Below are 17,144 nucleotides of genomic sequence, written 5' to 3' on the forward strand. Positions count from 1 at the left end.
AGGGACCGCTGAGCCTCCTGGGGCGAAGGCGCCTTGATCAAAAGGTCGTCGAGATACGGGGTGATGGAGATCCCCTCGTTGCGGATCAGAGCAGTGGCAGCCGCCATGATCTTCGTGAAGACCCGGGGAGCCGAAGTGAGGCCGAATGGTAGACTTGTGAATTGGTAGTGGAAACTTTGGAAGGCAAAGCGCAAGTATCTCTGATGAGGAGGGAAAATGGGAACATGAAGATAAGCGTCTTTTATGTCGAGAGACATTAGGAATTGCCCTGGGGACATCGCCGCAATGACAGATCGGAGGGATTCCATCTTGAACCTTCTCGGACGAATGAGCTTGTTCAGTTCCTTTAAGTCTAGGATCGGCCGGACAGAGCCGTCCTTTTTGGGGACTATGAACAGGTTTGAGTAGTAGCCCGTGAAGTGTTCGTCTGGGGGGACAGGAGTAATCACGCCTGCTAGGAGGAGGTTGGAAATGGCCCTCTGAAAAGCTGTACGTTTGCCCGATTCTTGAGGGAGTCTTGACATGAAGAATCGGTGAGGTGGAAGAGACGAGAACTCTAGATGGTAGCCTTGAGAAACCACCTCGTGAATCCAGGTGTCCTGAACAAGAGATACCCACGTGTCTGCATAGTGGGACAATCTTCCCCCTATACAATTCGGCCCGGGAAGGACGGCGTCATGCGGAGGCAGTCTTGTCGGTGGGCTTTGAAGAGTGTTTTCGGTTCTGCCAGGGAGTTCGATGCTTGTTGCCGAAACGGCCCTTGTTCGAAAAGGAGTGCCTCGGGGGAGAAGATCTCGCGCTCTTGGTCTGAGAGCCACGAAAAAACTTGTTCTTCCGAAAGGAGGGACGTGCTTTAGGTTGGGGAAGAAGGGTGCTTTTACCCCCGGTAGCTTGACTAATGATTTTATCAAGGTCAGGACCGAAAAGGAGCTTCCCCTTGAACGGAATGGAAGTCAGGGACTTCTTAGAGGAAAGGTCAGCTGACCATAGTTTCATCCATAAGGATCTGCGGGCTGCCACCGAGAGAGCGGAGGCTCTGCTGATAGCTTGAGTGGCGTCAAGTGAGGCCTCACACATGTAGTCATTGGCTTCCTTGATTTGAGATGCCAACTGAGCGAGTTCGTGACGTGGTGCTCCGTCCGCAATAGCGGTGAGGAGAGTGTCAGCCCAGGATTGTATGGCTCGGCTTACCCATGCTGTAGCCAGGACTGGTCTCAACGAGGACCCGGAAGCTGCGAATGAAGAGCGTAGCAAACTCTCTAACTTCTTGTCCATAGAGTCCTTGAAGGAGGACGCGTCAGGGACTGGTAAGGCCGTGTTCTTAGAGAGGCGGGACACTGGGGCGTCCACGGATGGAGGAGAAGCCCATTTTTCAGTAAGCTCAGGTGGAAAAGGATACAGCCTTAGGAAACGACGGTTTGTTTGAAAACGCCTCTCGGGTTTGTCCCATTCTTGTTGGATAATTTGATCAAGCTGGTTGTGGGACGGAAACATAGGTGAAGTCTTATTGCGTCGCTTGAAGAGAGATTTTGAAGACTCCGCACGGACCTCCGGTTCCTGAAGGTGGAGGGTTTCTAGCACCGAGGAAATAAGAGAGTCCACAGTGTCAGAGGAAATTCTAGAATCATCTTGATCTGAATCTGAAAAAAGCTCCCCATCAGAATGATCTTGTTCGTCCCCGGAATCAGGAGGTGAAAAGATCCTAGGAGGAGAGTCGCTGTCATCTTCGGATGGGGAGGGGGCCCTGCGTTTGGAGGGTCTAGGTTTATGAGTGTCCAGGCGAGAGAGCAGTTTGTCTAGTGACTGCGCTAGTTTAGGAATGCCTGTGGCCAATTGGGCTGCCCACTCAGGTGCTGCTTGTACTCTGTGTGGAGAAGCTTCAGGGCTAGATACTGAGGGATCCCCCTGTGCCGCCTGATTCACCAGAGGTGGAGAAGGTGGTGAGGGTTCAGAAACCTGCAGTGTAGTGCACTGGTTGCATAGAGGAGATTTGTGCCCTGAGGGCAAATGTTTGCGGCATTTGGCACACGACAGAAAAGTGACCAGGGCTGAGGTTGCCCCCCTAGAAAAAAGGCTAGCACTGGGTCCCTCAGACATAGTGAAAAATTTTTGCAAGTGGGAATGCCTGGGGGAATAACCCAGTAATGCCTGACACTTAGCTGTAGTAGTAGGAGGATCAGTTGTCAATCCTGCAGTGGTGCCCTGTGTCTCCGCTCCAGAGTATAGCAGTCTGGGAGCAGCGTGGATATTCCCCTGTGTGTGATCCAAAATGGCGGCCGCTAGGTAGAGGAGCGCGCTTAGGATCGCGCGAGATCACAAAACCGCGGGCATTTACTTCCGCAACAGGGAGAAAGAAAGGCGCCTATCCTAAGAAAATGGCGCCCGTCTGTACTGTGCGCATGCGGAGCGCATCTAACCGCATCAGAGCGCATAGGGAAGATCACTGCGGCTGCTTGGCGAGCCGCGTATGTGGTAGGAGACCCGTGCGCTCCACTAGTAGAATCCTGTAGGGGAACCCCCTCCCTGCTCGAGAGGCTTAAGGGGAAGCGCAGAGCCAGGAAAACCCCCCTCTCACCTCTCCAATGAGGCTGCTAGGGGCTGAGGAAAAAATCCATTCTGCCCTCCATGGATAGGGGAGGGAGAAGGAAAAGGGGGAGAGAGAGCCCATTGGGACTTACCTGTCCTGGAGACCGCTCTCCCAGTACTGTCTGCCGGCCAGCCTGGTCTCCATCTGTAAGGGAAGGAGAGGAATCGGCTGGGTGGTCTGTGTGAAACACCTGTGACCCCAGAGACAGGTCCCACGTTGGAAGGTGCCAATGAGGTACTTTACGCAGTGTAAAGGTTCCAGCAACCCCCTGGTGTCAGCAAAAACTGACTAAATAATAAAATAAAAAATTCTTCTGTCCTAACCTCCTGAGGACACAACTAAAACTGAGCTCTTCTCCAGCCTGCTGGGGGTATAGCCAGTGGGGGAGGAGCCAGTTGTCTTTTTTGTAGTTGTGTCCTGCCTCCTAATGGTACTAGCTATACCCCATTGTCCCTGTGTCCCCCAAGCTGACGTTGAGAAAAAAAAAAAAAATAGCGCTCAGAAGGGAATTGAAAAATATCCCTTGTTGCAAGAATCGGAGCTATAAATACAGGATTACATTTACATAATATCCTAAGTGTTACAGTCTACAATGCCAGGCTTTTAAGCATTATACAAAACATTTGCTACGTAAGTATATCAAAATATTTTCCCTTCACGTTGTAACATAATAAACCAGCTGAATTCAACCCCTCCAATCACAGTACAATTGCATTACTTTTTTCTGCCTGAGAGAGAAGGAAAAGGCTTCACATTGAATTTAAACCACTTTCCCAAACTCCCAAAAAAAATTCCTAAAATAACACGACAAACAGTTCACATTAAAAATAGCACTACAAAAATGTTCACACAATTCTATTAATAAGATATTATGGCACACATTCCTCTTCTAGCTGTCCAGAATAATGAATGGAATTCAGGTGTCCAAACGTACCATCTTTATTAATGTACAAAAGTTTGAAGTGCGGTGATATTTTCAGACAGTATTGGACAAATGGAAGTTTTTCTTAATCCTTGAGTTGTTAAAAATATAAACTGTAATTTAACCCCCCCCCTCAAAAAATTAAAAATCAGTTTTCAGTCTTGTTTGATTCTGTGATGCCGAGAAACAATTTAGAAAATGCTATTCCATCATTTGTTTCCATAGCTTGATAGACTAAAAAGCAAAAGACAACCAAGATGATACACAGTAAAATCTTTATCCATGCAGGTAACGATCGTCCAGGTTTCACTTTTGCAGACTTCGCCTCCACCGCTGGAGTGTACTTTGAAACATTTGAAACATATTTTGAAGTATAGGTTTCATCTGTTTTAAAATCTGTGGCATTTAATGGTCGCCCAGCGGCTCCTCTTATTGGCCTGCGACAGCTGGCACTGAAAAAGAAAAATGGGGAAAAAAAATCTCAGTTTAAAAATTTGCGATAATCATTTAAAACAATATCATGTAAATATGTAATCATTTAATGGAGAACAGCATATTTTACGGACCTCAGTACTGATGCTCAAACATAGAATACTTTATCCTAGTTGGGTAAAATACATTGTTTGCCAATTGGAAGCAACAAAATGTCTATTACGATGTACAGGTGTGGGATCTGTTATCTGGAACCCCGTTATCCAGAAAGCTCGGAATTACAGTTACGCTGTTCTCCATAGGCTCCTTTTTATTCAAATTTGATGATTTCTTTTTTTTTTCCTCTGTAATAACAATAGTACCTTGTACTTAATTCTCATTCATCCAGGTCATGATATCCAGTATCTAGTAGAATTAAGTCAATAGTACACAATACTTGAGCCAAACTAAGATAGAATGAATTCTTATTGGAGGCAAAACCAGCCTGTTGGGTTTATTGAATATTTAATTGATTTTCTAGTAGACTTGGGTATGAGGATCCCAATTACAGAAAGATCCATATCCAGAAAACCCCAGGTCTCACACCTGTACTTATGACACTCCAGCATATTCGGCAGCATTGTAAAATAAATGGGTGTATACATTAGGGGGGTTTACTAAACTCTTAGTATAAAATCAGAATTTTTAGTGAAAAAACAACAACAAATGTTTCGGGATTTATTATACCCAGAGGATGAAAAAAGTCTGCATCTAAAATTCCGGCATCTCTGACATATGAGGTTGCATAAGTCAATGGGAGAAGTCCCAAAGATAATTTGGCCTGCGCTGGATTTCGTGGTCTTTGGGCAAAAAAAATTTTTTTTAGAGCTTTCGGGTGGAAATTTGTAGGATTCATTTTTTTTCCACTATTTTTTCAGGTTTTTTTCTTGCACAGAAAATTTTTGAGAAATGTATTGATAAATAAAAAAAACCCGTGCGGATGTGGTCGGTGTAATTTTCCAGAAAATAATGAGATAAATCTGTACAGGAAAACACACAATAACCAATACAAATGATAAAGAGTACCACAGAATTTGCAGCATCCGTAGCTCTCTGTTAGAAGAAATGCCACCAAATTAGAACTGCAGGGTTCACTAGAAAGTCTATCTGGTGACATTCAATGGGGCATATTTATTAAAGAGTGAAGTTAGAGATTGCCACAGTCCACTAGAGTGAAATACTCAATACTATTCATTTCTATGGGATTTTTAAAGGCATATTTATCAAAAAGTGACAGTTCACCATTTGATAAATACGCCTTTAAAAATCCCATAGAAATGAATGGAGAGAGGCAGTATTTCACGCTAGCCGAATGTGGCGATGTCTAACTTCACTTTGATAAATATACCCCAATGTTTTTGCTTGCAAAATGTCTAGCACAAACCTGCCTGTTAAGTAAATATCTTATAATAGTTTTAATATATACTGTATGTTGATTTAGTACGAAGATTCAGGGAAGCCTCGGACAATTTACAGGGGAGCTTCACTAGGCAGTTACATTTTTGCATGTTATGGTGCATTCCAGAACCCTAGCATCCTATTCTTTTAATTTGAAGTATCGAATAATCAAAGAAAATGCATTTTAGTGTTAGTGTATTAATAAATATTATTATAACAACCTGATTCCAGTTGGAGTTAAAAATTCTTTTGGAAACATTTCTTTAAGAATATCTCTTTCAGTTCTTCTCTCCTCAAAATTCTTTTCTACAATCTAAAGAGAATAAAAAAAAAATCTAGTTAAAATGCAAATGGAAGGAAAAGTATTAAGAAAAACCATAGATTCACCAACTTAGAAAGTGGCTAGATAAAAAGTTTCACCACATGTGCGAAAAAAAGAAAAAGAGAAAATAAATCTTTCCTGCTTTTTTACAGGTGTTACAAACTTCGTTATTTTCAACTGCTTTGTCTTTTTGGGTGTTTCCAAAGAGTCTTCAATGATTTGTTTTGTTTCCTTCAATATGAAGAATATCTTCAGGGTTACTTAACTATACATTGCCAGATCAAATTTAAAAAAAAAAAAAAAAAAAAGGGGGGGGGGTGAATTTAAGCCATCACCTCTATTAGAGCTGTGTTTAGAAGATCAGTGGGGTTTGAAAAACCAATACTATCAATCAACCTGATTTGAGAAGAACCTGATTCCGTTTCACGTGTTACGTTCAAATGCTGCAACAGTATAAATACACGTTATAATAAAACGGCACCTTGTAATTAACACAGTTATAATACAACAGCTGGCTACATTTGAATATTTACCTTTAAAATTAACATTCAATTTTACAAAATTGAATCCCCATATAAACTTAACCACAATCTAAGGGAAGGTTGCAAAAAAAGCACGTTAGCTTGCAGAACTAAAATTACTTTTTTGTTACAAGCACAGTTTCATAAATGTAAATGACCATATAATGCTTTATTGCTATTAGGAACCAAAAAAAGCTAATCTAAATTTATAATTATTTACCTTTTCACTGATCAGCTGTTTCTTTGGGGTCCTTCTCGTCAGTTCTGAGATTTCGCCGACTGACAGTAATGTCTCTGCATGCTTCAAACTTCCAGGCACCCGATTAACAACCTTACTAGATTCAAAATGCTCATTTTCAGCATAAGCCTACATAAAAAGAAAAAAAAAAAAGTTAAGCGTTTTAGAGGGAATTATGCTTGTCCTCCAGTGCAAAAGAAAATTTTAGATATTTAAATTATCAAATTACACAGCTGTAGGCAAAAATCTGTTAATCGGTAAATCAATGCTTAAGGAAAGCTGCAAAATTAAAAAATATACTTACAAAAATTTGATTGCTTGCAGGTACTACCAATTCAGATATAGGAGGGACCTCTGAAATGTCTGCATCATCAAAAAGGACTGGATCTGGAGCTACCACCTATTAATTGAAACCAAAAAAAAAATTGGATTAAAAGGGATACTGTCATGGGAAAACATATATTTTTTTCAAAATGAATCAGTTAATAGTGCTGCTCCAGCAGAATTCTGCACTGAAATCCATTTCTCAAAAGAGCAAACAGATTTTTTTATATTCAATTTTGAAATCTGACATGGGGCTAGACATTTTGTAAATTTCCCAGCTGCCCCAAGTCATGTGACTTGTGCTCTGATAAACTTCAATCACTTTACTGCAAGTTGGAGTGATATCACCCCCTCCCTTTTCCCCCCCAGCAGCAAAACAAAAGAACAATGGGAAGGTAACCAGAGAACAGCTCCCTAACACAAGATAACAGCTGCCTGGTAGATCTAAGAACAACACTCAATAGTAAAAACCCATGTCTCACTGAGACACATTCAGTTACATTGAGAAGGAAAAACAGCAGCCTGCCAGAAAGCATTTCTCTCCTGAAGTGCAGGCACAAGTCACATGACCAGGGGCAGCTGGGAAACGGACAATATGTCTAGCCCCATGTCAGAATTCAAAATTGAATATAAAAAAAATCTGTTTGCTCTTTTGAGAAATGGATTTCAGGGCAGAATTCTGCTGGAGTAGCACTATCAACTGATGTGTTTTGGAAAAAACATGTTTTCCGATGACAGTATTCCTTTAAGTATAAACTAGTGTCAGGTCGACTTATACGATCCCCAAGGCCAGTGACTTCAGTGTAATAATCACCTTTTTCCTTGGGGTTCGTCTGGATATTTTAGTTGACTCCTTATAAACAGTCTGCACAGGTCCACTTTTCACAGGTCCAGATGTCCAAGCTGCCTCAGTAACCACATCTTCAGATACAGTCTGATTAAGTATCAAACATGAATTTAATAAACCCCAAACTCAAATTAAAACTTCAGTGGCTCAACTGTCTGGTACATGCAGGGGTGCCCAATGAAATAGCAAACCAGTGAAAGGGCAATAAAAAAACAAGAAACTGTATACATACATACTTACATATATGAGAGAGAGAGAGAGAGAGAGAGAGAGAGAGAGAGAGAGAGAGAGAGATAGAGATAGAGAGATAGAGAGAGATAGAGATATAGAGATATAGAGATAGATATATAGAGATAGAGAGATAGAGAGATAGAGATAGAGAGATATATATATAAATCATTTTTTTTTTTATTTGCAGAGAAGAACCAGCAACCACAGTGTATTGTTAAATCAAATAAATGTGTATTTGGTAAAGCATGTATGGCTTAAACATGCTTTACCAAATAAACATTTTTTGATTTAACAATACCCTGTGGTTGCTGGTTCTTCTCTACAAATGTATATCAATCTTTAACGGTGCAACTGGCAGTAACTTGGAAGTGGTCTGCCATCCATTGTACAACTATCTCTCTAAATCTTGGGTGCTGCTCCCATATATCAGAAGAGTTAAACGCACTGGAGGCACTCACACAAATAACCTGATGATGGTTCAGAAATGCGCTGATGTGTGTGGGGGGGGGGAAAGATGTGCGGATTGAATAAATTCACTTAAAATTATCTCAGTGAGTGCGTTTAACTATATATACGCAAGGTAAGTATTATTTCAGAGAAAAAGGAAATAATTTTTAAAGTTTGGATTATTTGATTATAATGGAGTCCATGGAAGATGGCCTTTCCATAATTCGAAGCTTTGTATGTAACGTGTTTACAGATCCCTGCCTGTTTATGAAGTTAAATCTCATGGCAGCATCATATATGATTGATATGGAGTGTTCCACATATACACACTTTGCTTTAAGTTGAATGAAAGATGATTACTCATAAATAACTACATACTGTGTGGTTTATGTGGCATACGGCAAATCAAAACAAGCAGCATAAAGCCTCAAACTAAGAAAAGCCAAAACCATAACCAGAAAATATGGGGTAGGTGATGCTTTACAAGTAACTATTTCAAAAGCATGGATAATTAGATTACACTAAAAGCGTTCTTATTTCAACTAGTAGTTTTATTTCAATAAAAGTCTTAAACAAACCTCAGTTTTTTCAGTCCGTCTGTTACGCATTGTTACTTGTGGCTTTGGGTTTCCCCTCAGTGGTTCTCTCTTTTCAAAAGTCAACTCTACTTTAGCCTCTGAAAACAAATAAACAGAATTACCTTATCTCACATTTACAAAATATGCTATGACAATGGCAACTTAAAGGAAAACTATACCCCCCTCGAATAATGTAAGTCTCTATAAAAATATATTGCATAAAACAGCTCATATGAAAAACCCTGCTTCATCTAAATGAACAATTTTCATAATAATACACTTTTTTAGTAGTACGGGTATAGGATCCCTTATCCGGAAACCAGATATCCTGAAAGCTCAGAATTACGGAATGGCTGTCTCCCATAGACTCCATTTTATCTGAATAATCCAAATTTTCAAAAATGATTTCCTTATTCTCTGTAATAATAAAACAGTACTTGTACTTGATCCCAACTAAGATATAATTAATCCCTATTAGAAGCTAATCCAGCCTATTGGGTTTATTAAATGTTTAAATGAATTTCTAGTAGGCTTAAGGCATAAAGACCCAAATTACGGAAAGATCTGTTATCCGGAAAACCCCAGGTCCCGAGCATTCTGGATAACAGGTCCCATACATGTATGTGCCATTAGGTAATCATAAATAGAAAATTGCCATTTAAAAAAAAAAAAAAAAAAAAATGAGCCAATAACAGACAGAGTTGTGTCTTTTGCTTCCACACTTCTTCCTGTTACAGTTAGAGTTGTAGTATTTCTGGTCAGGTGATCTCTGAGGCAGCACACAGACCATCACAAAATGGTGGCTCAAGGCAAGAGATATACAGGATAAAAACTGGTGTGTTTGCTTCAGAAACAACTATATTTTATATAAACAAGCTTCTGTGCAACCATTCAAAGCTGAAAAGGGGGAAACGGCAAAGGATACAAAGCAGTTAAAAGATACAGTAAACTCTCTAGTTTACAATGGAATTCTTCAGAACTTATCTGTTATCGACTGTGTCTCCTGTGCTTGAATGGCTGCCTCATGACTACACAGCAGCTTGTTTCTATAAACTATAGTAGAGTTTCTGGAGCAAACACTCCACTTTTACTAGTGCAGGGCAACAGTACATTATATTTCCATACCCTTTCATTTTGTGGTGTTACTGTTCCTTTATATAAATCTGCATCCATACAAATTTCAACTAAAGCACTATTATAATATATCCCATTGGTGTCTAATAAAAGGGCAGCCAAGTTTGGGAGTTTTACTTTGAAAGCAGCTAGTAAGTTGCAGGTAAAACGTAGTCCCTTTGTAAAATGTATAATGAAGTAATCGAATTCTTAATGAATCAGATGAAAATCGAGCGTAGGACTGGCCAGATATGGGATGACTTTGACGTAGTTGGCCAGCTTAAATATATTGCAATATATGGACAAACAATCCCTGTTTTGTTTAAAGGGTAAGGCATTTTTCAGTAGCAGTATGCACAAAATGTCTCTGTCTTAAATATATTGATAATGGGTTGAGTGCTGAGGACTCTTGTATTTGTCTATATGTACTTTGTGGTCACAGCCTCATTGCATCCCCGCCTAATGGTTTTAAAAAATAGCGGTGAGCACAACTTTCCCTTCTTTGTTTATATATATATATATATATATATATATATATATATATATATATATATATATATATATATATATATATATATATATATATATATATATATATATCTCTATCTATACACACACACACACACACACACACACACACATTCATTCTAGTAAACAACAAAAACTATGAAACACTGCACTGAAAATAAACATAACATATTTGTACAAGGCAGAATTTTGTATTTTACATATATTTCACCTTACCTTCTTCATTATCACTGTATTGCTCAGAATCTGTGTTTCCATTTTGCTTGTTGTCTGCTTTTGTAGTATCAGCTGGAAGAGCAGAAGATGCCAGACCTTGTTCCTTTAGTTTAAAAAGTCTTTGCTCATACAATTTCCTGGTATTACCTAAAAGATAATATTAAAAGTATATTATTTCATTATAATACACTTACTGGGGTAGCTCACCAGAAAGTTTTTATTTTTTTTGTTTTTAATTAGATTTGTGTAGGTTTCCCAGAAACAGAGGGTTGCCAATTCTCTAAACCAGGGGTCCCCAACTGCCAGGCCATGGACAGGCTTGAACTGGGCCGCCGAGCCTAGGAAACAATTAAGGTGGTGCGCCGACGCTCCAGAATTGGACGCTGACCCTTCCCGACCCCAGTCACAAAAGGTTGTGGACCCCTTCTCTAAACAACAAAAATTTGACAATTTAATTGTTTAGCAGCAGCAACTTCAGCCCCTGCACTATATTAAAGTTAAAGGGGCAGTAACTGCAATGAATAGGACTTGTGCTGAACAGACTTCCTGACTATTGTTTTAATCATAAAATCTAAATTTTATGTTGTTATTCCTTGAGCTAAACTGGAAAGCTTAAAAACAGATTTAAAGGAACAGTTCAGTGTGAAAATAAAAACTGGGTAAATAGCGACTGCAAAATAAAAAACATTTCTAATATAGTTAGTTAGGCAAAAATGTAATGTATAAAGACTGGAGTGACTGGATGTCTAATACAGTAGCCAGAACACTACTACCTGCTTTTCAGCTCTATAACTGAGTTAGTCAGCGACTTGAAGGGGGGCCACATGGTACATTTATGTTCAGTGAGTTTGTAATTGATCCTCAGCATTCAGCTCAGATTCAAAAGCAACAGATATGACCCATGTGGCTCCCCCTCAAGTCACTGATTGGTTACTGCCTGGTAACCAGCCAGTGGAAGCCAAGAGAGCTGAAAAGTAGGAAAAAGTGTTGTAGCTGTTATATTACACATCCAGTCACTCCAGCCTTTATACATTACATATATGGCTAACTAACTATATTAGAAACATTTTTTATTTTGCACAGCCTATTTACCCAGTTTTTATTTTTATACTGAACAATTCCTTAAAGGATTTCTTGCATTCCTTGCTTGTAGCCTCTCTCAGGCTAATAAAAAAAACCACTTACTTAAAATAGGGCCTGGTTTCATTCCATATTTAAGGAGCTCTTCTTTAAGAGCCTCATTGCTGAGTTCTGTAACATCTGGGTCATCTTTTTCTTCAGCTTTAGGTTTGTCAGTCTTCTTTGTTGCTTTCTAGAAAAACAATTAATAAAATGGTATTGTTTGTGAATACGTATAATATTAGGACCACCCATTATAATTGTGTACAAACTTGTTAGCAAAAGGAAATAAAACACAAAAAATTACTCACAGTTGTCAAAATAAAGCTTAAGATTTTCAGGAAATATGTGTACCTTTCTACAGATATCAGAGGGACTTCGGAGTATTATCTTTCCTATTAGTCTGTGAAATCAAGTACAGTCATGTGAAAAAGTTTGCGATCCCCTTTCAGCCTGCATAATAATTTATTCCACTTTCAACAAAAAAAAGATAACAGTGGTAATCTTCATTTCCCACTGGGGTGTTTTCTGAACAAAGATTTTTAATGACGCAGTATTCAGTTGAAAGTATGAAATTAAATCAAATGTGAAAAACTGGCTGTGCAAAAATGTGGGTACCCTTGTAATTTTGCTAATTTGAATGCATGTAACTGCTCAATACTGATTACTGGCAACATCAAATTGGTTGGATTAGCTCGTTAAGCCTTGAACTTCATAGGCAGGTGTATCCAATCATGAGAAAAGGCATTCATGCAGAGGGAGAAGTACAATATTCTGGAATGGCCGTCACAGTCCCCCGACTTGAATATCATCGAAAATCTATGGGATGATTTGAAGCAGACTGTCCATGCTCGGCAGTCATCAAATTTAACTGACCTGGAGAGATTTTGTATGGACGAATGGTCAAAAATACTGAATCCAGACACTCATCAAAGGCTATAGGAGGCGTCTAGAGTATTACATTTGCAAAAGGAGGCTCAACCAAGTATTGATGTAATATCTCTGTTGGGGTGCCCAAATTTATGCACCTGTTTAATTTTGTTATGATGCATATTGCATATTTTCTATTAATCCAATAAACTTTATGTCACTGCTGAAATACGACTGTTTCCATAGGGCACGTTATATATTAAAAGTTAGTTGCTAATTTGAAAGCTCAGCCAATGATAAACAAAACGCCAAAGAATTAAGAGGGGTTCCCAAACTTTTTCATATGACTGTATGTCTTGATAATTTCAACCCTAGCAACCAGATTGCTAAAATTATAAACTGGAGAACTATTGAATAAAAAGCCAAAAAAAAAACACAAAACACAAACAAATAAAAATATATTGGTTTATTTCGTTTTTAAATATTTTTTTTTTACTGGACTTAAGGTATTAAAGATCGAGCCTACGGAAAGATATGTTATGCGGAAAACCTCAGGTCCTGAGCATTCTGAATAACGGGTGGGAAGGGGAAACATTTTTTTACTTCCTTGTTTTGTGACAAAAAGTCACGTGATTTCCCTCCCCGCCCCTAATTTGCATATGCAAAGGATTCGGTTCGGCCAGTCAGAAGGATTTGGCCGAATCCGAAACCTGCTGAAAAAGGCCGAATCCCGAACCGAATCCTAATTGTCAATCAGATTTCAATGGTTAGTTTGACTGCACATTTTACTTAATACATTTCAACCACCTTTTCAGTCTATAAGATGTCACAAACCAACACACATAAAAATGTAACAGTCAATACAAAGGAGTGGACTCTGCGCTTGTTGGTTGCTTAGTGGCAGCGCTTATAGCAACTCCAGAACCCGCTAGTCCGTATATAAAAAATGTCAAGCAAAGGTAAAGCATGCTTCTAAGACTTAGCCGTTTCCTGGAACAAAAAAAAGGTGCCAACAGTATATTATCTTCTTAATTGAATAGCTGTAGTTTAAGTAAACCTACTCACATTCAGTAGGAACAATAAGACTGCATTTAAGTATGTAGCTTTCTTGGGTTCCGGATTGACCTGCCGGTACAAAGCTGCAATCGTGAAATACTATGAGGACCCCCCGGCTAAATCTTAGAAGCGTGCTTTACCTATGCCTGACATATTAAAATTAAAAGTGGGGAAAAAAACACCTACAAGCGTGCACATCAATATTTCTGCCAATAAAGTGTATATAAAACATCAGGTCATAGCATGAAGCCCATGTACCAGGGCGATAGTCTCAAAGTACCCAATTTCTGCTTATTTGTCTCATTAAGTTTTAACACCAGGTTTTGTATATGTCTAGAGACTAATAATCACCTATGCTTGAGACTGGCCAATTTGCAAAAAAACAAAACTAGATATTTTGTGCTTATTGAGTGCATAGTGCAGGAGCTCATTCCTATACTAATCACTTTACTATTGGTTTTTGTCTATGGATGTTTTATAAGATCACAACAGTAAATAACCCTGGTTTATAAGCAGCCAGTATCTGCACAGTTATTTAAGATGCAAAAGTAAATGCGTGTCAAACGCCGGACACTGACATGTCTAAAACCTAAAGGCACTGCATGGGGCCCCTCTGCCTTATAAGCAGGACATTTACTAATAAATTGTTTCTTGCATAATGAAAGATAATGCAACTTTAAGCAATATATACAGCTTTAAAATATGTCATTTTTGTTGAAAAGCAGTTGGGCTGTTTCTATTCTGATCACTCCTGGTTCTGTCTCTTGAAACAATGTTACATAAGCCAAGAAGAGTAACAAATCCTGACAACTAACTTTGGCTACACGGTTTCATGAGCAAAGGGATAAACAAATCCAGCTTTTAACTAAGATACATTTATTTTTGGAAAGCTGCTTAAAGTAGAATTGAACCTATAACTTAAAATAACCCCTGCCCTACGTAGTCCCCCCCCCCCACGGGGAAATGCCCCTAACTTTTTACTTACCCCTCGGTGCAGTTTCAGGGATCGCAGTTCACCGCATGCCATCTTCCGGGTCTTTGTGTCTTTTTCCGGCGCTTCGACAATTTCCATCCATTTCGGCACATGCGCAGTTGCCCCTAACCGGGAAATTGCTCCAACTGCGCATGCGCCGCTTCGCCGGTCTCAGTCTCAGATTACTGAAGACCCGGAGGATGGCTGCCGTGAACTGCGATCCCTGGAACTGCGCTGAGGCATTTCCCGGAGGTGGGTGTCTACGTAGGGTGGGTTTTTTTTTTTTAGTTATGGGTTGAATTCTCCTTGTGCACTTGACTTGCGTTGCAGCCGAAATGAGTGACACTTTGCTGCAGAAAAAGGCATATTGTTTAAAATTACATAACACAATTGGTCATAGATTTAAAAAGTATAAAGACTTCATAGGAACTCCCACGCCTTGTGTCTCATCCCCTTCCCCTTTAGATTGGAAGCCCTTTTGCCCAGGGCCTTCCTCACCTTTTGTACTGGTACATGTTGTTATGTATGTAACTCTATGCTATGCAATTCATGTGATGGCTTTGTACAAGCACATTTATTTACAGGTTCTGGAATAAAAACCAGGGCAAAGAAAAAAATTTTTTTTTAAAAAAAGCAGGAACAATGAGTGTTGTGACACTAGGGGGCACATTTACTATGGGTTGAATATCGAGGGTTAGTTAACCCTCGATATTCGACCATCGAAGTAAAATCTTTCGACTTCGAATATCGAAATCAAAGGATTTACCGCAATTCGTTTGATCGAACGATCGAAGTAAAAATCATTTGATCGAATGATGAAATCCTTCTAATCGAACGGTTCGAAGGATTTTAATTCATCGATCTAACGATTTTCCTTCGATCACAAATTGCTAGGAAAGCCTATGGGGACCTTCCCCATAGGCTAACATTGGTGCTCGGTAGGTTTTAGGAGGCAAAGTAGGTAGTCAAAGTTTTTTTTAAAGAGACAGTACTTCGACTATCGAATGGTCGAATAGTCGATTAAACGATTTTTAGTTTGAATCGTTCAATTCGAAGTCGTAGGTCGAAGTAGCCAATTCGATGGTTGAAGTACCCAAAAAAATAATTCGAAATTCAAAGTTTTTTTCATTCGAATCCTTCACTCGAGCTTAGTAAATGTGCCCCTAGGGGTCGATGCATCAAGACAGGCTGTGGGAAACAAAGTCTGATATTCATGAGTTTACTTGTGATTTAAACACTACAACGGCAACAAAATTAAATGTCCGATTGCAATTTTGGAGTCAGAAAGGAATTTTCTGGAGAGGCTTCAGATGGGTTTTTTGCCTTCCTCTGGATCAACTGGCAGTTAGGCAGATTAAAAAAATAACTAAAAGGTTGAACTTGATGGATGCGTTTTTTTTTAAGCTTACTTACTATGTTACTATGTCAATCTGGCAACTCATTCGTTAACTGAACCCCCTACAGTACTGTCCAACACCAACTAGCTCTAATAATCCGGCTATGAATGATGGGAGTAGCGCACACAGCCTCTGGGCAGAGACACCTGACAGAACACCTGACTCGTGTCTCCCTATCAAAACTGCAAACACCAGAGCGCGCCTAAGGCCTTTGGAACCTCTGGCAGTGATAGAGTTCCCCAGCAGGAGCCAGAGCGGTCACACAATGGTGTTCACTCTAGTCTCGCACTCTTACCCTTCCCGGCGGGCGGCCTCTGCCCCTCATAGGGGTGGCCTCTCTCTCTTCGTCGCTGGAGAAGTCAGGGGTGCCGCTGTTCTGGGAGGTGAGGTGCTGGAGATACAGTTGCACGTATACATCTTTCCGCTGCTCCCCACTCGGCAAAGTCACGTTGTTCGCAACCAACTCGCTCTTGAGCTTTTCCTTAGTGAGAACCGACGGGTCTTGCAGAAACTCCGGCATGGTGTCTCCCCCCCTAAACCAAGAGTCCCTGTCCCGCGAAGCGCAAAACAATGAGAGTAGGTTCCAATGAGCAGGACAAGAAGGGGGGGGGGAATCAAAACGGAAACAGAGCGCTCAGTAACAACGGTCGCACTTCATTCGACGATGCCGTGCAACAAAGCGCGCCTCCATTGGCTGGCCGACAAACCAAAACAACAAACCATTGGCTGCGGGGTTTCTTTAAAAAACAATCGACAGCGCGGCCTTTTACAACATGGTTTGAGGTGGGAGTGAGGGAGGGCCCGCCGTCTTTGTGTATATGGTGCTGCTGGGTAGTCTCCTAAAACAATTTGAGCTAATAATCAGCGCTTCCTCAGGGCTTACATGGTCTGACGAGTCAGGGGAAAGAGAGGAGCAAATTGTAGACGAGAATGATTGCAAATAATCTAAAAAAAAGAAACGATTTAATCAATTCATTAGAGAAAGT

The 17,144-nt window shown here is 40.0% G+C and overlaps 1 protein-coding gene across 6 annotated transcripts; it reads right to left on the reverse strand.

Annotated features, from left to right (window-relative positions):
• Nucleotides 1-3,510: 3,510 nt before the first annotated feature.
• tmpo.S (thymopoietin S homeolog) lies at nt 3,511-16,942 on the reverse strand. 6 transcript variants are annotated; one of them, NM_001088178.1, is given in 11 exon segments: nt 3,511-3,961; nt 5,600-5,691; nt 5,839-5,931; nt 6,036-6,143; nt 6,442-6,588; nt 6,764-6,859; nt 7,598-7,717; nt 8,887-8,984; nt 10,744-10,890; nt 11,929-12,055; nt 16,454-16,757. In NM_001088178.1, coding segments are annotated over 11 exon segments (1,557 nt in total). In that variant the 5' UTR covers nt 16,679-16,757; the 3' UTR covers nt 3,511-3,657.
• Nucleotides 16,943-17,144: the final 202 nt, after the last annotated feature.

Source organism: Xenopus laevis, chromosome 3S (genome assembly GCF_017654675.1).
Source record: "Xenopus laevis strain J_2021 chromosome 3S, Xenopus_laevis_v10.1, whole genome shotgun sequence".
Classification (NCBI taxonomy): Eukaryota; Metazoa; Chordata; class Amphibia; order Anura; family Pipidae; genus Xenopus; species Xenopus laevis.